The 26,140-nt window shown below is 40.3% G+C and overlaps 1 protein-coding gene across 1 annotated transcript in view; it reads right to left on the bottom strand.

Annotated features, from left to right (window-relative positions):
- The window catches only part of PSMD1 (proteasome 26S subunit, non-ATPase 1), a 75,584-nt gene that overhangs the window by 48,811 nt on the left and 633 nt on the right, over positions 1-26,140 (bottom strand). Inside the window, exons 2-16 of the mRNA XM_040612906.1 lie at positions 24,176-24,219; positions 23,042-23,115; positions 22,624-22,793; positions 21,542-21,747; positions 20,120-20,263; positions 19,048-19,274; positions 17,571-17,631; positions 15,764-15,892; positions 14,486-14,574; positions 13,741-13,819; positions 12,767-12,940; positions 11,683-11,794; positions 10,848-11,044; positions 10,173-10,268; positions 9,584-9,648 (exon numbers count right to left, since the gene is read on the bottom strand). Coding sequence (XP_040468840.1) covers positions 9,584-9,648; positions 10,173-10,268; positions 10,848-11,044; positions 11,683-11,794; positions 12,767-12,940; positions 13,741-13,819; positions 14,486-14,574; positions 15,764-15,892; positions 17,571-17,631; positions 19,048-19,274; positions 20,120-20,263; positions 21,542-21,747; positions 22,624-22,793; positions 23,042-23,115; positions 24,176-24,219 — 1,867 coding nt within the window. The remainder of the gene's footprint in view (positions 1-9,583; positions 9,649-10,172; positions 10,269-10,847; positions 11,045-11,682; positions 11,795-12,766; positions 12,941-13,740; positions 13,820-14,485; positions 14,575-15,763; positions 15,893-17,570; positions 17,632-19,047; positions 19,275-20,119; positions 20,264-21,541; positions 21,748-22,623; positions 22,794-23,041; positions 23,116-24,175; positions 24,220-26,140) is intronic.

Genomic DNA, 26,140 nt, shown 5'->3' with positions numbered 1-26,140 from the left:
TGGATTGCTATAGCTGTGAAAGATGCCTACACCTAAAAATCTTCGAGAATCAAAAGCCTTTACAAAGACCTAGATTACTTTGAAGATCAAGGAGGGAGGAAGAAGAAAACAGCCCCCCAAAATTTACAGGTACGTAGCTGAAAATGTCACAGACTAGTGTCTCATTTAACTTCAAGCAGGCACTTTGGAACCAGGTAAAAGTGCAATTACATCCACGCACAGAGTGTTAATAGCAAAAAAAATTAGAAGATTAATTTGCAATGCAGGAACCAACCTTCACGAGAAATAACACCAAGAGGCAAATGGGTGCAGCACCATTCTTGAAGTATTACTTCCCAGCAGCCAAAGAGCAAAAAGTACTCATCTTTGAAAACTCCCTTGCCATTTAAATAAAACCATGATGATTAAACAAAAACCATTCGTACAGTGGGCAGCAACCATCTACTTTCACGAACAACTTAAATTTTCCCTTTCCAGCAGGGACCACCACAGCTAGCTCACAGCACCTGGAAAGAGCAAGAGGTAGCTTAGTTTTCTTCTGTCTGACCCTGTTCTTATACAACTGTCAGTGTGCAGCGAGCAATGACGCAAGGAGTAATCTGCCCTAAGTGTTCTACTTTGTAATCAGTGGTTAGACTCCAACAGGAAACAATCCTTGGAAAAAGCCTCACCCAGCAAAAATGTATTTTGTCAAGCCAGCATATAGATTTCTCAGTTTTAGTAACCACAAACAGAAACTCAACATGTTCCAGTTACTGAGTTTAGTCAGCAACAATAAACCTAAATCAAAAGGACTAGTGACTAATCAAAAATCCAGTCTTCCTACAGAGGAAGGAAATTTCTCCACAGACAGAAACAAGTCATCAAGAAAACATGCCCATTCTATTTAACATGCTAAGAGCAAAAAGATATTGCTTGTCCACTGACAAAGCAAACAAGCTAAGAATTCAGGTAACACTCTTGGAAAACCTAAGGACAGAGGGAGAAGAAAGATGAAGAGAAGATGCAGAACTAGGAAATAAAAAGACAACCTAACAGACAGCAGAGATCTTGTTTTAGCAACTGTATCTACAAGAACAGATCTGAACATAGACATTACCTTCATTAGCAAGACATGACTGAAAAAATATGAGAATCACTGCAAGCTCCTGTAAGAAAACACAAGTTTGTTGTATGGTAACTAAGGACAATGCTGCTCGTGTGGTACTGACAAGTGAGACAGGAGGCTCAGGACTACATCCACAAGCATCATCTAAAAGTAACACAAATTCATAAAACATATGTTTACATACTGTCTGTGAAGCGAGTATTTTTATAGCTTCAGCTTCCTTCATAAAGACAGCAGACTAAATTAATAAAAGGTTTGCGGTCACTTGCTAGCAGGACACAACTTTTTATAGGAGAAAGGGGTCATGCACATCCCATTTAAGCAAAAAAAAAAAAAAAAAAAAAGTAATTCCTTTCTCTGGAGTGAAATACTCTCAATTCTCACAGAATACAGCCCATGCCAAACCAACCAGCTGGCCAGCTCTATGGACTCAATATACCACATAAAATACTAATTTACACGGTTACCTAGTTCAGCTTTCCTCACTATCACAGAAACTTTATCTGGCATATTTAATTTCTTTATAAACTACTAGAGAAGCAAGACAGACAAAAGGAAGCTGATCTGCAACGTACAAGCACTATGGGAAGAAATACATTTTAGAAGAACATTGGATAAGTATGGGGGTTTTGTTGTTTCATTATTTAAAATACATTAGGAGATTTAGTCAATGTTCTGGCTGGCTATCTAATTAAAAATTACAGAACAGACATGGACATAAGGACTATAAATATATCCACCTCAGCAGTCTTTGCAGAAAGGAAAATAGTGTTTGAAGCCTAACAGAATGAGTGCTTTGAAATGCAAATAAAGGGAATATCTTAAAAAACCTAAACAAAACAGAAGAACCCAGCAAAACCAAACAAAAATTCCAACCTTTAAACCACCCTAAGAAACTGAGAAGCAAGAAGCATCTCAGCTGTGGTGATATAAAGCACATTTTGTGAAGCCAGTCCCAGGCCATCTGAGGTTCTGTAAGTTGCAAGCCTTTAGTTCAGATTCTATCAGAAAACTTCTAGGCAGCCAGAAAAATTTATTTGTAATCCATCTTGTATTCTCCAAGTGTAAAACTCTTCCTACCCACATCACACCTGGCTATACTAGCATCAATTTTCACATCTATCAAAATTGAGTTAAAAAACCCAGTGTTGAACAGAAGTCAAGGCAATGAGGAAACAGAATGATGCTGTGAAGCTGTTCACTAGCATACAAGAGGCAAACTGACTTTTTTTACGGTGCTTCACAGAAAGTGTGATTTTCTTGTTGTGGAAAAATCCACAGCACTGCGAACTGGTATAAGAAAGCAAAAGCATTAGTCCTCTAAATCTTTTTCTAGGATGTCATACGTAACATCATAACAACATTAAAAGGTAAAGTAATGCAAACACAATAAACCTGGTAAGGCCATACTGAACAACCTGGGACACTGGAGCCCAACGAGGCAGGACACAACACTTGCCAGAGCTCTTCTGGCTCCTTGCCTTGTAAGCTGGAGCCAGGAGTCCCAAAGTTCTGGCCAGTTCTCAGGATTGACTTAATATTACCCTGAAGCATTAGATTTCTTTCATCATATTGATAAAGGGGCCTATGTACAATTGCTAAGAAGCATTCCTTTGTTTCACTTCCCCTCTGGCTCTCTAGGTAACCATCAACATGGCAAAAACAACAGTCAGGAGAGAAGTAACTTCCGTATTTTTGCTTTGGCATTTGACACCATGGCATTTACTGTCAGTAGCCATTCCCATGAGACACACTGTTTTCTCCAGTTGCAAAGAAAGGCTTTTGCCCTGCAGAACAGGAAAGGAAGCTTCTTAATTTTTAAATGGGAAGCTAGTTACAAAAATAGGTAAGATGGCTTGCTGAAATGTCCATTTTTACTCTTTTTAATAATTTATGTCAAACCTTATTTGTCTAGCCACATCTAAGATTCCTTGCATCCAAGCATCGAGGTCTTTTCCAATCTCTGGAAAATAACACCACGCTTTTAAAAATTAGAAGCTTCTTGCTCTCTGAAGGATCCTCTTTACAGATACTCTAGACAGGCGATAGCAACTCATTTTCAGGCTCATTAAAACCCTGCAAAACAATTGAGTCCTTTATTCTGCAAGATGCACATCAATACTCACTAATAAAATCCAACATGGATTTTTTTGCCATGGAAAAAAAAATCATTAACTTCATTTAATGGCTTGAAGAATCTCAGCATTTTTTATTACTTATTTTGAACCTTCCGTTGTTGAACAGCAGTTTTAAAGCAAATTCCAGGATCTGGTCAGATAAGCAATTTATTAGTTATAAATCACGCTGCTTAAAATGTTTAGTTTCTCAGTTAAAAAACCTTACTGTGTATGATCTGAAAAACTGAAAATATTTTTCTGGAATTAGAGGTAGAAGAAGGAACATACTAGACTGGTTTCTCTCCCTCTTCTCAGGCACACTGTGATTTAGTAATCTGAAAATCTTTATATATAAGCTTATAGGCACTATAGGCAGTATTTTTAGGCCCAAAGGAGCAGGTGACTTCCTGAAGGAATACTTCTGAGTTTTCAGCAGGGTACAAGCTAGGCTGAAAATACTATTTCAGATTTAAACCCAATATTAATTTACTTATCTGTGTAGACATTCCAGTTTACAGTAGGAAGTTCAAACACTGGCTGAGATTTCCAAAAGCTCTCAAGTGACATAAGGCTCTGAGCCCTATTTTCCAAAGTAAGTAAAAGCTCATGCATAGAGATAGTCTAGAACAAAGATAAAACAATAGCAGGGAAAGAATTAGTGCAAGATGTCACAGCGTATTGTTTGAAACAATGAATGTATTTATGCAATCTGGCTGTACAGCTACAATTTCATTTTAAGTTACATTAGTTTTGCCAGAGATGTCAAGGGACTTCTCCAGTGCACTACAGCTTGGTCAGCTAAGACATACAGCTCTGTTTCCTGTAGCAGACCTGCAGATAAACACATTTTCAAATCCAAAAAGACTTCAGTGAAAGTCTATGGCTTCTGATTATAGTAATATTTGTGTTACTATGAACCTTTCACTGAAAGGGACCCTCATTCTCCTCCCCCAGTAAGACTGAATAAAAGAGATACAATGGGTTGGAGGATAAACAAAACCCTTTTAATTTTTCCTATGCAAGAATTAACAAGCAGCTATGTTTCACTGAACTCCTCTTCTTCACAATTAATACACTGAAAAAGTCACTGGTACAGATCACGTTAAAGTGACTGTTAGCCTCATACTTAATTACCCAGAAGATCTGCCATCTGCCTACTGGATAAAAGTAGGTTGTAGGAGTCAAAGAAAACAAACTGTCCAAGTCTTCCTGGAACAAAATCCAAGTATCTGATGTGTTTGCTTTAAAAAAAAAACCAAACAAGCCTTAAAATATCAAAGGCTATGTAAACACAAAGAATACAAAAGCAGGAAACATTACTATTTCACTTGCATCATCCTAAAATGAAGAACTAAACATAAGACATGCAGAATTCTCCGTGTTTGGGTAGCCTACACTTATCAGCTGAGACTACATCTTCCTTTCGGGATTCTCTAGAGGCTGCATTGTTCCCTCTCCTGCCCTTAGCCTTTTCCTAACAATATTGTACCAAGACAGAAGCAGCATCCCACAGCTTCAGTCCTGCATCCCCATGTCTTTCATTCCCCTGGACTTAACTGCTGTAAGAGCATTAAACCTTTTTAGTTCATGCTTTCAAGCACTGCTGCATCCCACATTGAAGCCTTCTCCCTAACCTGATTTGTTATACCTATAAAACATCTACATCCTCATTTTGTAAAGAAACTAAAGTGTTTAGATATGATGCAGCATTGCTCTAACATATAACAATATAAAGATAAGACTGACTACAGAAACCAACCACATCTCACTTCGTAATACAAAGATCAAGTCATGATCTAAACTGGTAAAAATTAAGCTGAAAACAATTCTTGCCATTTTTAAAAAAGTAAACCACTTTACATTTATTCTATTTTCCATTTCATCATAAAACAGTCTTAAAAAAAGAAAAAGGCTGACCAGAAAGCCCCTTAAATGCCATTTTCCAACAGCCATGATCAATATTTTATAAACCACTTTAGTAGAAGGAAGGACTAATATATAAACATCAACAGTAAGGTATGTCTACTGTCTACAATCACTGGCAAAAGCAACAGGCCTGGGAGAACAGAGACACTTTACAGTAGCCAAGTCAATACATCACTTCTCTTCTTGGTATTTCACAACACAGCTTCTTGTACAGCCCTGCAGCCACACTGCCATCTCCAAACATCTCAAACTTTATTCATGCCTCTGTACCATTTTCCAAGAACATTTTACTTAAGTGTCTCCTGTAAGGGATGGTCATTTTGAAAAATAGAGATGTAAAAAGTCTCAGGTTTTTATGCTGTGCTATTTTGACTGTCTTGCCAGTTGCACAAAGGAAGAAAGGCAGAGATAGTTTTGAAACAATTCTCTTGCACCAAAGCATTTTCTGATAATTTAATATAGCGGCATGAAAACGATCAGTTACAAAATATGCCTAATTTTTGTAAGGCACTCAGCCGAAAGGCAAAAGCACCATACCAAGTCCTACAGCCAGCAAGCTGTGCTTTTGATCCCCAGCCTGCAAACTTGTGGACTGCTTCCAAGCAATCAGCAAAACCAGAATTAACACCAGCAACACTGCTGGTCAACAGGCTTAAATTCTACATACACGCCCCCCTGGAAAGCTTTCGGGAGTCCAAGAATAGAATGAGAAAATATTGTGCTGTATGAACAGGACCCCACAATGTATTCTGCAGCTCAAGCAGTATGGATGGCTACTGCTTTGCTCCCTAGAGTGACTGGCCTGCAGATGTGTCACAGCCAGGCAAGCATGTGTCCCAGTGTGTAACTGCTATAGCAGCGTTAACCCCCGCTCCCCTAATCCCTTCAAAATTCTTACACCACAGCTGATGTTTTGAGCAATGCACAAGAGTCCATCAAGTGTTCCTTGTTATACTGCTTACCCTTGAAGTACCACAGGACTTGCTGAGCAAATACAGCTAGTGGTCCTGTTGCAGAAGCAAGAATTTCACCAACTTTTCACCTTTGATCCAGGCAACAAAGACTACTTTGGAAAAGAATGCTGGAAGAGAACTCCTGAACACAACCAAAAGTGCATTTTAAATTTTTTTATGTTATTTGAGAAAATAAAAGGCATTGCAGTTACACAAAAACCCCCCCAACTGATACTAATTTAAAGAGAGCCGTAACTACAGACTGTTTTCACTTGAAATGTTAAGGAATACAAAAATTCTCTCAAGGAATTTTATGCTAAGGAAAGTACTGAATGGTATAACTGGGTAATTTGAGATCTTTCATAACACACTAGAAAATTTAATCTTGCAATTGTTAGGAGGCAAAATTTAGTAACCTAGACTAGAACATCCTATCGAAACCTTGAATCATGAATTTTGAACACTGAAATAGCCACACACATTCTTTTGTAGACTTTTCTAGTAATTAATAAGTAGAAATACCCTAAAAAAATTCTGTGCCTAAAAATAGTTAAATATTAAAGGTAAAGCAAAATCTTGTTGCTTTAAAAATTAAATGTCATGTTTTATTACATTACGGTTTATCACATTTTAGTCTGTTACTGCTTTCATTAACTCTAGTCCTAAAAGCCAAGCTGTGCTCTTGCATGTACATGGGGTGGCATGTATGTGCTAGCAAGGAAGACTCACAGAGGTAAAGCAGGACAGAAAAGCCTTACAGAATGTTCTGCTATGCAAATGTACTGCCTAAAAATAGCTGGCTTTGTGATGTTCATGACACTTTTAGTTCAAATCCAAGGGAAAGAACTTTGATTCACAGATTTTTCTCCTTTTGTTACCGGAGAAAACTAGGTATTTATGACACAAAGCAAATTTGTGGGCTTTAGTCTGCCAGGAGCTCTGTCAAGTTCACCAATGGTGCTTTTAAGGAAATTACCACCATCTGACTGCATAACCTCCACCTTTGTATGGATTTTATTATTCCTATAGGAGGAACAGACAGAAGCACAAGTCTGTGCATACTCCTGCTGCTGTAGTGTACAACCCAGCAGATGAACTTGTACCTCAGGCATATTCAACCCTAAATTAATGGCATGAATTCCCCAAGAAAAGTGTAGACTGCGTCGAACAAATTTATTCTCTTATTTCAATCCTGATTTCACAGTCCTCTTTCTGGAAGCACATAGAAAGAATTCAATGACACCTCTTCTCACAGGGACTTCAGTCATATCCTTCACTTCAGATGAAATTAATTTCTGGGGCTTAGCCCACTGTGTTACAGAACTGCTTACCTCCCATCACAAAACACTTCGCTGAAAAGCTCTGTATACTGAGCACCTGACAGACCAGACTCTTGCCAGTATTCAGTGCTGTATTAGTAGCCCTTAAGACAGTTAAATCCAGTTAGACTTCAACAACAGTCCTAAGAAAGAGATGTCATTTTCATAATGAAATCTGACAAACCCACAGCCCACTTGCTCTTTATGTCTCTGCATGCCTGCAGTGTTGAGATAAGCCAGAGCACACAATTAGTGCTAACTAGCAGTTTCAGCAAACAGGAAAGGTAAATGTAAAACCAGTTTCTAGATCCCTCAACCAGACAGTATTTCTTCCCAGGAATTGAAAAATGGCTTTTGGTTTATAATTAGAAAGAGGGGTACAGGGGGTAAACTGTGAGGTCCCCTAAGCAGAAAATCCCTTCTATCACTGCATGTGAATGCAGGGGTCTGGACCAGACAAACTAAGGGCTCCCTCCAGAACTGTGTCTTAAAAGCAAAACAACAGATCATGTATTTTGTCAAAGTTATCAAGTGAAAAGTGTTAGCAACTACAGCAGCCTGATGATCAGGTCAAAAGTTTTAGTCCTTTGCTACCAAGTAAGGTAGACACTGGAATTTACAAGAAAATACTTCTTCCTATTGTGCAAGCAAGTTTTGGACTGTACCCCTCCAGAAGGGGAAGGGAAGAGGCAGGATAACATCTGACCCACTGCAGAGCAGGTCAAAGAGTCAAGGATGATGTCACTCCTTTCCTCATTTCTAGATATGGAGAGAACAGGCAGGCCTAGAAGCATCTTGCTCCAACAAGATGCCAGCACATGATAAATGGTTCAGTTCAGAGCCTTGAAAGCTTCTCATTTTTGTAGGAGCTATCAACGTCCAATTACATGTTGCATTTGTTGAAAAGGAAAATTACACTGAAATCAAGAGATCAAAAGTGCTTTGTCACAACCTGTTTGGAAAAAAGATGCCTGAAACTATGGAAGGCCTGCATGGAATTTGCCTTCTGTAACTGGCTTCCCCATCTATGTAAACAGACCCTTTGGCTTCAAGGAGAGTCGCAGATCGCTCTGCAGCAGGGACTGATCTCTGCTCATTGGAAGCAATGGAGCAGAAGCTCTTGGGAGACGCCTGTTGCCCACAGAGAGAATTCGTTCTGTTTGTAAAGTACATTTAATTGCAGCCAGAATATGCTTTAAATAAAACTGAGTGGAACAGAGCTATTTGTATGTGAGGAACAACGGTTAATGAAAAATTGACTGGTCATATCAGTAACCCAGGGTTTTTTTTAATACCAGCTTTAAACACCTCATCCTGTTTTTCAGAATGAATTTACAGACTGCCTACCAACCCAAAGATGATGTGAACAAAGATTTTTAAATTACAGTCCTGGACCCAAGTACGTGCTACCTCCTCCCAGACACACTCAAGAAGGTGCAGCTTGGCTCAGTGCTCAAATTACACAGATTTCTGTATTAACAGATGAAGGTGTAGTCCTTAGGGAGTCTTCTAATTCCACCAAAAAAACCCAACCACAAAACCAAAACCATCCAAACACCTCGTATCTAAAAAAACTATACAGCTCTACAGAACACTATAAAATAGCAGTTCAGTGACAGATTTCACTTCAGACAACCAAAACAAATTTCATGACTATTTTGTGATGGGCTCACATTACCACAACGTAAACTTAGTAACCCACCCGGGTTTAACAGTGGATATTTAAAAAACAAAGACTATTTTGACACCCTTCTTCAGGTTATTTTTACCAAATTCACAGACTCCAGGAATGTTTCAGATAGCAGCTAAGCAGGCATACTTGTCTGAGCACTAAAGCCTTTAAGAGGCCTAGCACAAGAGCTGTATACTTAACTTTTAACTCTCAATCTTGGCAAATATTAACTTTTCATTCTATTTGTCAACTTCATTTAACTCTACTCAGACAATTAAGCTGTAAGTCCGGAAACCTACAGAAAGGCTCATTAAGCATCTGCTGAACACTAAGGAAGGCTTCCAATTTTGAACCACGTTTTATTCTCCCTGAATTTTTTGACTTTTCAACCTCCACTCAGTTAGTAATTGAATCATTTTGTGAATGCAATAGCATACACATTTCCTGAAAACTGAAGGCTGTGTAAGTGACCAAGGAAGATATTGTACCTGAACAGAATGAAACCGAGTGACTCAACAGCTGCCCGCCTCACGTCATCATTTACATCACTCACCTACAAAAGGGAAAACAGGACAGTCAGAACACAGCTAAAAACATTTGAGCACTCCGCAACATTTCAGGACAGGTGCCAGGCACACAAGTTAAAATAAAAAAAAAAAAAAAAAAAAGAGACAGGATTAAAAAAGTTAACACTCATGTTCAGCCTTAGCTGGAACAGCCTCACCCTTGTTCATACATTGTGACTGCAATCTTATCAGATTAGACAGACCTCATCCTTTACAGCTGGCCCATCATTACAGAGATTATTCACCACAAACCCATTACCAACAACTTTAGGATCACATTTTATTTTTAACAGGTTCCTTTTTTGTGATACCAGGTTGAATATTCTTTTGCTGAAAGTCTGCTTATTCTAATGTCAGAAGACCCTGCTATTTCTATTCATAGTATTAAGGAAAGCTTTTATCACTTCATGATCTCTGATTCGGGCCAGAACATTAACACTGTAGACACAAATCCTGCCTACTCTCTCACCACAAACTTCTTGCTGTGTGCCTCTAAGCCCACAGTACTTACAGCCACATGCAGTAGGCGTCTGATAGCCTTGTTGTTCCCTGAGCCACAGTATGCCATAGCAACAGTATACATGCCAGAACGACGAAGAATTGGATCCTGAAAGATAAAGCATCAATATTTAACATCCATCCAAACAGGGACTCAGTAATTTTGACTTTAAATCTGTTGTACTCTTGGGCCCGGAATCTGAAAACAGGTAGCCTCAGTGCTTAGTTGTTTATTAGGGATCAGTAACAGGACAATCACTAAAGCAGGGTTGCCATTACCAGTTTCAGGGGGACAGAAAGTTGCTATACCACAAGGCTACCAAAGAGCATCTGGCAGATGTGTCATTCTGCTTCTTATTCACTATCTGCTATTGATCACTACTAGATCCTTGAGAATGACCCATCTACAGCATGCCTCACCTGTTTTTAACCATTACACCCTGCTTTGCTCCTTGTTGCAGCTCACAGGACCATGGAGACAGAGTATAAGGCTAAAGAATTAATAAAGCACTGTTGTTCTTGTATTTTTGATCAGTGAAACAACCTGTGAAACTCCCCCACTTCAGACCTATGTAAAAACTTCCCTGGTTTGGAACAACCAACCCAACATAGCTGGAGATTTCACAAAAGGACAGGAAGGTCACCCGTGTAACAAAAGGGCCAGGGATTAAGTCACAGCTAAACTTACCTTATCTCTGCAGAGACTCTCAATGAGAGCATCTGCCTCCTCCATCCTTCCATACATGACCAGAGCAATTCCAACCGCAAGGCCTCGCAAAATCTTTTCATGCTGGGTTTCCTGTGCATAGCCAACCATGTCCTCAATAGCCTGAGCATTTTTAGACCCCAACATAACCAGCCCCAGTGCCAGGCCAGCTGCTTCACCTGCACAGCACAGAAAAGCAAAAAGTCAAGGAAACTCTGTCCCCAAAAGCAGTAACTATTTTATTTAGAGAATACACAAGATGTAGGCCAACAGATCACTTCTGGACATCACCATGCTCAGGAATCCCATTCATTATTCATGGCCAAACGTGCCTGTAATGATAACCTACCAGCCACAACTTAGTACTCTTCCCTACCAAGTTCAGTTTTCCTTTCCGTGGGCCAAGAGCTGCAAAGATAATTTTCCTGTGAACCCCTGCAAGTGCAGCAGTAACCCTCACAAGCTTCTCCAAGCCCGTCTCTCAGCCAAAAAGGGCATTTGGCTCTGGAGATCAGCCATGCTACATAAAAAGCATACAAAAAAGGAAAGAATAAAGCAAAATAATGTACTGTTTAAAGACCTAGCATATCTTGCCAGTATTTGGCATCGTGCCACAGACCAGTCCTGACATGACCTCTGAACATTACTGCAACATAACTGAAGAACCATGCTGATCAGGAAAAGGTAAGTAAATAAAACACAGCTAAGGCAACCTAGAAGCAATCTATGCTGCCTACAAAAAACCTGAAAAAAATCCACCAAAAAACCCCCAGATAAGGCCTCAGATGGTTATTTACTTTTGAAGCAGAACATTTACCTGTTACAGCATCATCTTGGTATAGATTTGTTTTGAGCAAATCGTACACATCTTGACGTGCTGTCCCCATGGCAGCCAGACCCAAACCCAGGCTACCACCATGCCGGACAATCTAGAGAAGCATATACAAGTTCAGTCATCATAAAACCAGGAACTATATGACTTCAGCTGAAGTAGACAACTTTCCATCAATATAAAGCTGCAAGCTTTTAGCCCCACACCACCCAAAATGATCTCTTGACCTGTCAGAAATACCACTTTCACCACCTCAGGCAGTGACTCTGATGAAAGAGGTAGAAAATAGAGGACAAATAGCAGTTCAAAAGCCCATAAACAATGAGTATCAGAAGCTTTACACATAGCACAAGAGATGTTCTAGTACCTTTAAGGTCTTTTTCCTTATGGTTTATGTAAAACCATAAATCTGTACCATGTATAAAAATTGTTGCCTAGCTTTCAAATAGAAAGGTAAATCAGTACCCACTTAAACATCCTACATCCTCTTTTGTTCTGAGAACAGTTACAGGAAAGGCTGTACATTTGGAATAAAATGAGTGGGATCCATTCACAGAATTTTTAAAGAGAGTCTGAAATTCTCCAAAGAGAAGAAGGGAACATGCTGGGAAAATACTAACCTATTCCTAACTTACAAAAAGAAGTATTTTACTTTACCACTTACTGTTTGTAGACCTTTACGAAAAGTCTTTTTTTTTTTTTTTTTTTTTAAAGATGCATTAAACCTACAGGTCAGCAGAAGCACTTTGTGGTTTATTCCTTTGACAGCTAAGTCATCAGCAATAGCAGTGCCTGAATACTGCAGGTCTACCAGCAAAACAAAGTAGGTGTACAAATAGTAAAAACAATGAAGCTAGATTCACTGTCAAAACATGTAAGAATTTTCTAAAACTCATACCTAAGCCTTGAGCAATAGGTCATTAAAACCAAACTTAAGGCCCACAGGAGGTGTAAGTATCACATTACTGCCACAGTGTTAGTTACCTCTAACCCCCACTTCTAAACCAGCTAGCACCCCTCCCAGGTATTCCCAACAAAACAAAGGTTCGGAACTGAACCCAGTACATACATCATTACTGGCATTCTTCAGCTGGTTCAGCAAATAGTCAATGATGTCCCCACCGTGGTTAGCATGAATGAGGCCCAAGGCATAGAGACCACCACCCTCCTGGTAGGCTGACCCTGGGGAGGTGTCCTTGGGTAGGTATGTTGCCATTAGCTGTAACGCTTCTTTCTCATGACCCTGTATGTCCAGTGTCCAGCAGGAAGGGAAGACAACGAGAAGGTGAAAAAAAACAACAGTGTATGCAAACACTTCACGATAATATTTAAACACGTCATGAGAACGCATGTTATAGCCATTACTTCCTCCACAAAAATCAGCCTTTCAGTACCGTATAATCAAAGTATCCTTCTGCACTGGAGTTTAACCACAGTACACAAGTATTCATCAATCACTTGGTCACTGATCTAAACCAGGACAAAACTGGCCTCAAGCTACAGATTTGTTCACTACAGCACTTTAATGAGGGTTGAGGCACACAAAACAAATACAAAGACTTCTTGCTATTTCAAAACATCCTTAAATACACCCTCCCTGTGAATGAATTTTAAGAAAATGACCACTGCTTAGGTCACCATTCAAACCTGCTGAAACCTGCCACAGTAAGGACTTTAGTACTGTCCCAAAACCACTTAAGAAATAATATACCTGTAATTTTAAAAGCTAGAAACTATTGACTCTGTTCAACTCACAAAGGAAGAGAAAAGCTAGCAAGACAACTCTCTCCTTGAGCCATATTACCCTACCACCTTTTTGATAGGCAGCAAAACATGCCATAAAATACATCAATACCAGATGAGATGGACTTGTCAAAGCACAGCTTTTCTTTAGTGCAAAGACACAAACTATATTACAGCTGTGCCTTGCAATAGCCTAGGCAAACTGGAGTGCAGGCATCATTCAGAATCCCCAGTTCAATGTTTTCAGTGTTCACAAGTCAAGCGTTTATACTGAACAGAGGAAGATGAATGCAATGTTACCTTGTGTATAACACCCAAGCTGGCAGTGGCAGTAAACTTGGCCCAGTTAGTAGCTCTGGCCAACCACTCCAAATTGTCTCTGGAAGACAAAAAGAGAAAGGTTATACAAAGTTTTTCATACAGCCCATTCCTCATCCTGCAAGCTGGGTTTCACAGTACTAAAGACTGCTTTCAAACCAGAAAGCAGCTCCAAAAAGCAAGAAGGCTAGCCACATTTCCATGTTATACCTCTCTCTCCTTCATCAGCCCTGATTCTTGGCTGGTCATAGTCAAGCTTCTAGATACTCAGTAAAAGATGAAGAACAACTGCTCAATATGCAGCCCGTCAACTCTCTGGGAGAGACTCCAGCAGAGTTTCCGGGACTTTCCTCAAGTCCCTGGTAAATTCAGCCCTGACATTTTCCTTCCAGGAGTCATTCAGCACTGCCAACCTCTACCAAAAAAGACAACATCATCTCAGAAATTCTCCAACTAGAAAACAGACAGAATGGAAATTCCAGATCTCCACTCTCCAAACTGTTTATATGGTTAGCAATCACATAAAGCCAGTTTGTGAGGACAGAGAACAGGAAGCAATTCCAGCTTCTTCCTTCTGCTGCCACATTAGTTTTCAGACTCTTTGTTTTTACTTCTCTAAGCCTATGAGAGTCCTGCAGCCACCCTTTTGGAAGTATAAAGTTAGTAGGACAACAATGTTGTTCAAACACCTCTAAATGACACTGGAGTTTCCTTGCCGTAGATTTACCTAAGGAACTGATCACTGGTTGTACCACAATGCATAAAGGAGTTTGCTATAACCGTTGCTGTATGACATACGGAATTCCGCACCGCGTCCTGAAAGAACAAAAACAATCAGTATCACCAGTCAGCAAGAGATATGCCCGAGGTTGCTTAACATGCTTGCCAGTACACCAGAAAAATGATTGTAATTATGCTCAATTTAACCAGTAATTTCCGTGTAATCAGAGTTAATAGACTGTTAATACATTCTAACATACCCTCAACCCATCTTTCCAGTGCAAACCAATCCTTTCTATGAGTTTCTGTCAGAGATGCGATTACTTCAGTTGCAGCTGATCTGGAGAACCCCACCCTCTGGTTCCCAGAACCAAGCACTGCAGAGCATGAGCTGCTGACATTTTCAAGCCATCCCTGGAACACTATGCAGGATCACTCCCAAGCACTTAACCAGCAGATGGAGATTTTCCAATACATCCAAAGTGCCTCTTGAAACAAGTGAACCCACCGACAAGCATCCCCTACCATTTTTGCTGATGACATGCATCTTATTTCACACAAAAAACTTCTATGGTTTCTAATAATCATTTAGCTTTAGAGAGTCTAATTTATCTGTAAGTTTTCATTTGCCCACCCTTGAGTAACACCGTTCAAAACAAAACCAGTTACTCAAATCACTATTGCTGCCTACGTGACATTATCTGACTGGTTTTGTCTTCAGTGTGGAAATACTAGTGTCTGAGCACCTATCGGAATTTCTTTAGCCAAACTGAAGGTCTAGTCTCACATAACATCACATCACACTTCAACCCAGACACCAACATACTGTAACCTACAGTCCTGGCTCACTCCCTCCCTCTCCAACCAGCAGCATTTGCAATGGATTGGTCATGGAGCTGGAGGGCGAGTTCATCCATCTTACTGACCAGATGGAAAATAGGCCCATCGAAAAGGGGGGGGGGGGGAAGGAAGGAAAGGATTAGTTTCTATAACCAATCAGAAAAAAAATAAATCAACACATTTATAGCAGCTTGTCATTAGGTCATACTACCTGTAAGTTAGAACAATTATACGGCCCTGTTCAGATGCAATCAGCTCTTAAGTCAGGCCTCACACATTTGAGTTTTAAACGTTAATTTATCACAACTGAAAAACAGATTTGTATCCTCAGAACTCAGGGAGGCCATGCTAAAACGTGATGTTGTGAAGTAACAACAACGTGGTCAAAGCAATACAGGATGAATCGGATGGATCCAAGGCAACCATATCTAACAAAGCCTCTTACCTTTGTGTTTTTGAGGATCATGAGGTCTGTATTGTTGTTTCGTATTAAAAACTGCAGATGTAACTCAATGGCCATTTCCCCACTTAAAATTTTAATCATTTTTGAGATCTGGTCCTTAGGCTCTGGGTTCTTCATATACAAGCAAAAAGAAGAAAAAACATGAGAACCCAACTATAGCTCTAGTTAAAATACAGTTCACAAGAAGAAGACACCCTGGTATGTTCCCATCACCAAATTCCAAAATCTATCTGGTTTTAGGACTTAAAGGACATTGTTTCTGCCCTTGCTGCACAAGCCCAAACCTCCCAGATAATCAAGTCCCTTTGTGCACTACAGTGCAAATGGGAGAAGACTTCGAAAAGAAATTTATTCTTTCATTGAAGACAAAAGGATCTGAGTGACATCTGATATTCTGCAAGCTGCTGTTTGGCCTTACAAATACAATGAGTCTCCTGCAAGAGGCAAACACTTTCACAAATGTGAACCTGCACTTCCAGGAAAGTTTTAATGGAGAGGACCACAAAGCCCCAACACACTGCATGACCCTGCTGAGCTGCACCATCATTCTTGTGAGCTACAGACTTTATTTATGCTAGCAGAATCAGGAATGTCTTATACGTTCATCTGCCAGAGCTCTTTGAAAAAAGCCTCCTTCTTCCTCATGATGGAAGAGTTTCCCCAGATTAAGCTCCAACTCAATGAAAAGTACACTGCAGCTCTTTGTGCTGACATTGTTAGCTGGTCAGAGACAAGCCAAGCATGAGCAGTTTAGCCCTTAAACTAATCTTAATTATCTCTTTGTAAGCAGCATTCTGAATTGTGGAAGATTAAGCTAAAGACTATTTCTGGCCATATAGATTGCTTTTATGTACTCATCCCTTGGCACAGACAGCAATGCCAACGCAGCAGAAACTGATTCAAGACACCCTTCTTGCACAAAAGCACTGTTTACAGGTTCCTTGACGGAGCAAGAAATTTGACCCCTTTTGTTTTCCTTGTCAAATATAATTCCAAGAAAACACTTCCGTTTGCTCTCTCTCAAAGATTCCCAAGCCTAGTTTGCAAACATACACCATGGGGAACAAGAAAAAAGAACCTGTCTTGGGTTTAACTTTCCCCTCTAGTAGCATTTCCTTTCTTCAGCATTGGAAGCGTCGGAATTGCATTAGCTACTCTACATGCTGAAATGCAACTGTATATGCATGTTAGAAGTGTACTCTCTTTTCCCAAGTATTGGAGAAAGTAAGTAAACAAAAAGATTCTAACCACCTGGTCCAGCAACACAGCCACCATGTTAGCCAGAGGCAACACCTTTCTCCTTCACGGAAAAGAAATTACACTATGTCAGCATCCCCTCCTGCCATTCCTGCAGACTGGCATCAGTTCTATCTGGTCAGAACTACAGCCAGATTTCAGAAGGAGGAAAAAAAAACCCAACATGTCAAGCTAATTCATCAGCTGAGGTTCTCAGCAGCAGTCAAATTTCAGGCCCTTCATTCGGGAAGGAGTTAATATCAACAGAAAGCAAACACATAAGCCAGATCCTTCTGTTCCTTTTTCAGAGCTCAGTTAAATCCTGCAGAGATCTACGCGCTTTTGACTCTCCCCGCAACCTTCAGCATCTGAACTGCTGGACTTTCAGACTGTCAGATGTCTGGTCTTCAGAGATCATCGGTCACTTTGTCTCCAACCAAGACAGAAGTAGAATTCTATTCTTCATTAGCCAAACCAGTTTGGCAACCCCAGAGACTCAAAGGGAACTCATGAGAAATACTAAGCAAGGAATATTTTTGGAAATGGCACTCACATTTTCTGCAGACTTCCCTGCACAAGTGCTTCCTGGTTTCTCTTCTGCTTCCATAGCATCACTGAATTAAATAAAATAAAATGAAAAATGCAACCCAGTTCATCACTTATAACTAGTCAAGCACTGTAATTATGGCTGAACACTGTCCTGAAAGAACAGCCTGGGATTTGGAGAGGATGACTGGAAACAGGACTTTGTTAAGGCAGGGGCTGACTATCTGGAGGTCACTGCTGAGAAGCAAACTCCTCCCCAGTCCAATTTTCAGGGAACTTGAAGAAGGCCCAGAAAACTCCACCCTCTAATTCCATCTATAGAGACAACAAAAACACAGAAGCTTGTAGGGAATGAACAGGCAGAGACAGGTGAGGAAACAAGGTCAACAAACAAGGCAGCAGGGAGATAATTACATCCTCACCCAAGAAGCTTTGAGCTCATTATTATTAGGACGGTTGCTAGAGCATCGAAATGGAAATGAAACATATTAAGCTGCTGTTAGCACCCTGTCCCAACACTTCACAGACTGACTTATAAATTATCCCGTGCCTTTCCTTTTATTTGACTGGAAGAGAGGAAAACGCTTGCTATGCACAGATCACTGATTCAAGAGCATTTAGAATCAGTTCCTCAGACCTGCATTAGCCCTTATATTTAATCAGCCTTGATCTAGGCCATGTTTCCATCCCATGCCATCAGAGACAGTGCAGTGATCAGGCTGAGTACAAACACAAGAGCTCTGATGATTAAAGAGCGCATTGAGCACAAGCGTCTTCCATGCTGCCCTCGACCCGGGCAGCAGCCTTAGCATGGATTGGTCAATCCTCTAAAAACAGAGGTTTAAAACAAAACTACCTATGTCGATTACCTGCAAGCCATCAAAAGAACAAATAAAGAAGATGGAATGGTTAGTGCCAACTTTGTCCTAACAGCAGCTTCCTGCAGCTAAGATCCAGTGATGTTGACCCCTGAACAAGTTTTAAGTGTCAGGACTGTAACAACTCAAACTAGATTTGGACTAGCAACTTTTAACTGTAAGTACAAAAGGGTCTACAGGATCATCTGAACTCTCCACCCACAAGCAGCTAGCAGAAGACAAGCTATGATGTGAAACCAAACTTGCACATAGCTGCAATGAGCTTTTTGCTTGAACTTTCCCCTTCTTTAACTTCACAAGCTGCTGCAAAGACAACACAACGTCAGAGTGTTCCTGAGCAATTCACACTATGGCTTAATGAATCACTGCTCATTAGCTGAGCCACAATAACTGCACCATACTTACCTCAACTGCAAAGGAAAACCCATTCTTTCAAACAACAGTGGATTCTGGTAATGCCCTGAGTAAATAGCACGTATAGCCTACTATCCTGACTTAAATGAGAGTAACTCAATCGTTTGTCGGGGCACACATGAACAGAACAGGAGGCTCCACTAGAGCAGGACTGTAACCAAACTGCACCTCTTCTCAAGCCAATACCCTCACCTGTCTTTCTCCGATCCAGGGACGGTGCCGGTGTTGGTGGAACCAGGCACAGAGGCAATGGGAGTGCCAACCGTGCGGAGATTCTGGATCACAGAAGACAAGAACTGCTGGCTAGCACTTTCATACAGATCAAAGCAAATTTGGTAGGCCATGAGAAGGTTATCTTCCTTCACCAGTTTTTCCAAGATGTCACTCACAGCCTGTGGGTCATCCAGGAATATCAGGCACTGAGCAGAAGGATGAACAGAGGAAAAAAAAAAAAACAAATCAGGAGAAGCGACATACTTCAGAATGAGAAAGCAACACTACCTGAGACCACACCCCATTTTCCCCATTCCCTCACCTGCTGCTTCCACAGAACACCCCTTCAAGAAAGAAAAGTTATCTCTGTCGCATGGAAGATAATAGAAATCTTTGAAGAGTTTTCAAAGATCAGTTAAAAAACAAGTACTACAAATTCAAGACACACCATTCAGGCCTTCCTATTGCTGCAGCTTTACCTTTGGAAACTGACAATGTTGTCCTACTAAACACAGGAGTTTCAAAAGCACATTAAAGAAGGATCAGTTATTTTGTATCGATGTCTCAGCTAAAATGCAACAGGCCTCACACTCCTGAGTCACATGTACAGGGCATGCCAAGACTGGCAGAGGCCTGAGAACCTCTGAGTAACTTCATTACTGGTTGTCTAAACAGTTTCAGACAATGGCTTACCAAAAAACAAAGCACTGTAAAAGCTCTTTGGAGGAATAAATAAAATTCCAAGCTGTGCATCTACCACCTGATACTCTGATAGACTTGAAACATTCTGTCAGTTGCCTACATCTACATGCTGTCTTTGAACATTTCTTTCTCTACAAATTGACCAAACGTGGAATATTTGCATCTCTTTCAAATTGATCTCACTTTGACATATATTTGAAGAACACAACCAGGAAAAGATATTTCATTTAACTTTTTTTTTTTAAAAAAAAAAATTCAAAGAGAGAGAGATCAGGTAGCTCTCAACTCAAATGCATCTAAAGAAGAGTTACTTTTGATTGATCTTCAAACATCACTCCAAGAAGTTTACCTGGCACACATTGATGAAGTCCGGTTTCTCCAGATTCATGTAGATTTTAACTAGAACTCTCAAGACTTTATTGCGGAACTGTTTATTCTGCATCAAAGACATACAGAGCTTCAAGCTGTAGGCTAGCATCCCAGGAACATCATTCTGAAATAAAATTCAAGGATATCAAGTCTGGGTTTGGACTAAGAAGTAGGATTTACAAATTCAGACAAAGCTACCTCCTTTCTATTTTAAAAAGCAGAGCAAAAGACATGCATATGTAAACCTTCACAGTTTCCCATTTTCAGAAAAGCTTATATACAGGTGTATTGCAGTTTAAAGAAATATTACTACCAAAAACGTACAATATATAATTCAGTAGTTAAAACACACAAAAGATTAAATCAAAAGTTCAATACCTATTACCACTTCCTCACCTTTCTTACTTGAATAATCATTCTCAAATGCAGTGAAATTCACTGCACCAACACGGAACATCAGCAAAACAAACCACGCACCAAGAAAAGATCCCCAACACACCTGTTTCTTGCTAGAGGCTGAGAAACAGATTTGGTTACTAGACTTCAGAAAGGTAATTTGAAATGAGGGATCTATAATGGGCAATTAAGTCAGTAAACGCACAGGACAGCGAACAGCAGACCAAGCAAGATGGATGCCTTATGATTATCATTCCCATATACAGAAGTCGGAGATATCCAAAAATATGGGAAAGCTGTAAACTGAAAAGTGGTAAATTTTAATGAATTTAAGCAAAGTGTCTGGCATATGCTTGAGATGCTGCAGCCTAACAAGATTACACACAACCACTGAGCTGCTGCAACAACTACAGGCATGCTTCTCTTACTGCCATTACTAGGTAACATGACTTACCTTAAACCCTCAGTGAAGGATGTTTAAGCTGGACTGTGCTGCCTTGCAGTCAGGGCAGGCTAAGACTGCACACAGCCAGTTACCAAAAAAGAGAGCAGCTCACCCAACTACTGGATTTTTTTGTTTTGCCTGCCATAAATAAATCACCTAGCTCTAAGGATCCCTTCCCAGAGTGAATTACAGCACATGACACAACAAGAGCTGTTCTTACACTACACCAGACCTAAGGTCTGCCTAGTCCAGTATCTTATCTCTGCCAGTAGCTGACAGGGAATACCATAAGAAGAGGGCACATAGCCAAGGCTTCTTGAAAATATTCTCCCAGCAACCTGCAGCTTAGGGATTTCTTAAAGGTAGGGGTCTCTCTATACTTGACAGCCCTCAGTGGCTCTGTCTTCCATGAACATGTTGAACTTAACACCCCGAGTTTCATTTTTTATTCTGTTCATACAATACAGAGCAAGTTCCATAGCAACATGGATCTTGCACTTCACTTCTGGATCCATACCTGGAAGAGACTAGCTACATGCACCTCCTGTCTCTTGCACATACCGACTCAAGGATGGTTTTCTCAAAGATGTCCAGCCTGCGTGTCTCTAGAGCAATACCGATAGCCTGCTTGTACTTGTGGTCATCCAAGCACCGCTGGAACATTTTGTTCACTATCCCTTCTAGCCTTTCATCGACAGGTTTCTTCTCCCCTTCTGGCAGCTCCGCATTCTCCACACACTGCTTAGTATAGTGGTCGATACATTTTGCTGAAAAGATATTGAACAAATATGGGGAGGGGGCTGTCAGCTTCCTAGATGTTTGCAGGTTTTTTTACAGATGAAGAAACAAGCATGTGCATACACACATTCTACCAGCAAAAACAGGATATGGGAAACTACACAAAGGTGAGGCACAAGAACCATTTGTACAGTCATATACAGATAGTAGTGGAAGCTACTTGTATTCTCTCCTAACAAACTCTGATTTTAGTGCTGAAACCAAATAGATAAAATGGAACCATGGACATTATCTTTGTTCAAGTGGCACTATATTTTAAATAAATGAGGAAACAGCAGTAGGAAACTTCCTAGCTCCATGGTAAGCACTAGCTGGAGAAACTGAAAGCCAATCCTGGTCCATCCAGCCTGTACAAGGTAAGCGATACCAGCAGACAAGACTTTTAGAAGTCATTCAAATTATTCATGAATTCAACATCTGAGTTGCTATCTTGCTAAGGGTTGACCAAAAAAAAAAAAACCCAGTACCCCTCAGTTAGGTGTGCAGCTTCACTTATTAGCCATTTATTTCCAAAGTTATGCTGAAATTGATAACAATACTAGCATGCAAATGAGAGAAAGGAAAATAAACAACCAAAGCAATTTTCCTATTAGGAACTCACAATAAAATACAGGTTAATAACAGGAAAAAAAATGCCAGAACTCCTAAGTCAGTTCCATTACAGAATCCAAAGGAGCAGAAAGAAAACACAAATAAGCTGGGAAAAATTAGTTACAGCATCAGTTGAAACAAATACAAGGAGAGGAAGAAGAATATGGAGAACAGCAGCTAAAACAAGTAAAATCTCGAAGTCGCAGTAGTTTTGACAACACATGAGCTTTCCTTTTGTAGCAACAGTTGCTCACCAATGATAGTCTCCACATATTCCGAGTTGTCATTGACATTGAAGAGGTCACCTGCTCCCAGGGCATAGTTCAACGATTCCTCAAAAGCTCCCAGGTGGTAAAAAACTTTTGAAGCAACTAGGGCAGCAAACTGCCGGCTCCGAAAGCCCTCATCTTCATAGAGAACTTCACTGCAAAGAAGAAAGATAAGAGCATCAGCTCTGTGTGCTCTGTTCTCTTTAAGGCCACATGACAGCTTGATCAAACTTGCACCTTTGGGACTACAGCTCCAACCCCACATCAACTTTTATTAGGGCTTTCTAGAAAATATGGAGCTAGATGCTGTACTAGCTAGTATCAAGCAACCAGAACTGCATCCACTTCATATTTCACGTTCTTTTTAAGCAGCACGCCTGAAGACAGACATGTTTTCTCTTACATTTTGTCCACTGACTCAGAGATTTCTGCCCAGAAGTCATTGACAACAGCATTCAACTTGTGAAGAGCAAACTCCTACAAAAGATAATAAAAAGTTTATCACATAAAAATACGCATTTATTATCTCTGCCCAGTAAAAATGAAGTATCACCCGAGACTGATAACATAAACCCTGACCCACTTCAACAGCAAATTCTGCTTTAAAAGATCTTTGCAAGTCCTTTACAAATAAAGGGCCGTTCATTTAACAGGTAAGACAACCCTGTATTCCTTCCCATGGCGTCTGTGATGAACGACTGGCTAAAATGACTGATAGGTGAAATTCCTTAAAATACAAAGTTTTCTAGGTCTTTGGGCAACCTCTGTGTAGCATACAGAACTGACCTGTCGTCTATGCCAGTCAACTCTATTTATTTATTTGGACACAATAATTTAGTAGATAAACAATATCCAGACTAGAACCAGCCCACTTGAAATCAGTTCAGAGCAAAAGCAGGGCTCATTCGGATATATCACCACCCATGCCTGTTTCCAAGCAAAACATTTAGGGGGTTTCCAGTATTACAAGATGCACCTCCCCATCCTAAAAGGGGCTATGTTAACGGCTCAAGTAACTAGCAAGCACTATCAATACACCACCACTTAAAGAGTGTTTGGTGGTGTCCTATGGATTTGTAAACTCTACAGACTATAAAGTTTCTGTTGTTGCTTTCTCCTCTTACTACAACTAAGATTTTCCCCCCCCCCAAATGAAAACTGTAACTGTGATTTTGGTTTACATCACTTAAATTATGCTAAAAATTGAGATGTTCTTCAGCTTTGAATTTTATGTAGTAAAAGTGTTCCAGAGGCTGCATTTTGAAGTAACAAAGCCGCATTATCATCACAGAGCTGAGAGCTTTGGTGAACAGAGATCTTTGCATGTGAAGCTCCAGTTTGATCCATGTTCAAAACAAGAAAGTTTGCCATCTGTTATAGTGTTATTTAATCCCTTCCTTTCGGCTTTCAGGCTAGATAGGATTTGGGGTCCACCTGTTGCTGTCCAATCATTAATTATTGAGATCCACTCATTTCTAATTTTAAGTTCTCAACATAATGCATTTGCCATTATTTGCTTCCAGATGCAAGAGCTTACCTTGAGCTGTGGCTCTTCTTCATCCAGAAGAGAGATAATTCCAGCTGCAAAACAAGATCAGTCAGTTTTGGACTCCTTCTGTTTCAAAAGTGAACATGTTATTTAGTTCAAAACCAACAGAACTGGAAAGAAGACTATCTCTGGAATCCTGGTTTAAAATCTTTGGTATTAAAATTCAAAGATCAGATCCAAGTTTGTATTAAAAATTATACAAAATAGTACAGAATTTATAACTGAAAAGGTAAGCTGTTTATAAAAGATGATCCTTTTTAGAGGTAAACATATTAGACAGGAACTTAAGAGAATCTGGGATTTACCTCCAGCATCATCACTAGTTTGCTGACTCCCTTCTAGCAAATCACTTCCCACTTCCCCACGGGGCATAAAGAGGATCATGTCAAAACATCCTAACTTTTTCCATGCCAAGGAAACAGGCCTCATCGCTAAGAGAAGACACCATACCTCACAGCTTCCACAAGACTCCGAACACCGGCCTAGAGCATTTGTACGAACAGCTACAGAAATACTTTTTTTAACTGACATAACTGAAAGAGAGGCTCACAGTTATTTTGCGGAGCTCCATCTGAAGAATGGTTATAGACTCATTTCATTGTTAGACTCCAAGGATGCAACTGAAAGGGCTGGAATAGGATCTGATCAAAGTCCAGCACAATTCACTGCTTTTAATATCTTTCATCTGTTGTACAGATCGATAACCTTTTAAAATCTAAATAAGACATCAAACTGGAAAGGCCAGCAAGCCTGCTGGAGGGCTGAACTGGGCTTTCAAAAGATCTTGACAAATCCAAAAAGGAGAGTGCGCAGGTCAAAACTAAGAGGTACAGACAGAGAAAGAAATCTGAGTAGTACAGTGAATTAAGATGAAACATGATCAATAACATATGGTTGCAGTGGAAGGCAAAGAATTTGACCTCCACACCGAGTTGTGTAAGTGAGAAGGTTCCTTGGCAGATACGCAAGGCAATACTTCCCTCTGCTTGGCACCGACACGCCTGAGCCAGAACGCTGTGTCCAGTGCTGGGCACCATGTTCTCAGAGCTATGAGCAAATCAGGGTGTTCAGAACTGAGCAAAAAGAACAAAGAGGTCTAGCAATTCGGACTGACGAAGGCTGACTGGAGGTCTGTAACTGGGCAGCCTGTGGAAATCTAGGAAGGGCACAGAATTCATACATGTACAGCACAGCTGCCAGCAGAAAGATAATAATCTGATACTTGTGTGAGATACAAACAGGAATAGTAAGACAGCTTTATTTGGACCTTCAGAGATCAAACTTTGATGGTAAGAAAAGTTTTCTGACAGTAAGACAGTTATTCACTTTGTCTAACAAGGTTGTAGAACCTCCATTATCAGCAATATTTTAAAACCAGATCAGACAAGTCCATCAGCAAAAACAACCGAAAGAAAACTGATGTGGCCCCTTAAGCGAGGAAGAGAGGTTCAGTAGCCCACGCCACAGTGCTCCTTCCACTTGTTTTCTGCAACTATACTCCAAATGTATGGGTTTGTTTTTAATAATCTCTTGCATTTACCTATCTATGAGGAGGAAACAATCTCACTTCTACTCAATATATCATTTCTACCTTTCTAAAACTTCTTTGAAATGAATTCCTACTTCTCCTCAATTAAAAAAGACTTAAAAGTTCAGAAAGGGAAAGCCACCTGCAGACTGTTACCCTCTGCGCTGCTTCTCTCACAAAGCCACAACCAGTCACAGTATTCTGGCCTGAATACTTTTGGAAATACTTCTCATATTTTCTTACACAAGCATGTTCTCAGCAGACCCAGAAACAGTGTTTAACGTCTAATTCCTCACACGCTTCATTAGCCCGGACTCCTTAGGCTGGCTTTTCCCCAGCCAGGCATCCGTGCTTCTGACCCGCTCCGAAGTTCAAGCCTGCCTCTTCCCCCTCCCTCGCTCCCTGCCGCACCTCCTGCGGACCCC

Source organism: Falco naumanni, chromosome 13 (genome assembly GCF_017639655.2).
Source record: "Falco naumanni isolate bFalNau1 chromosome 13, bFalNau1.pat, whole genome shotgun sequence".
Lineage (NCBI taxonomy): Eukaryota > Metazoa > Chordata > Aves > Falconiformes > Falconidae > Falco > Falco naumanni.
This window is presented reverse-complemented; position numbering and strand designations above follow the sequence as displayed.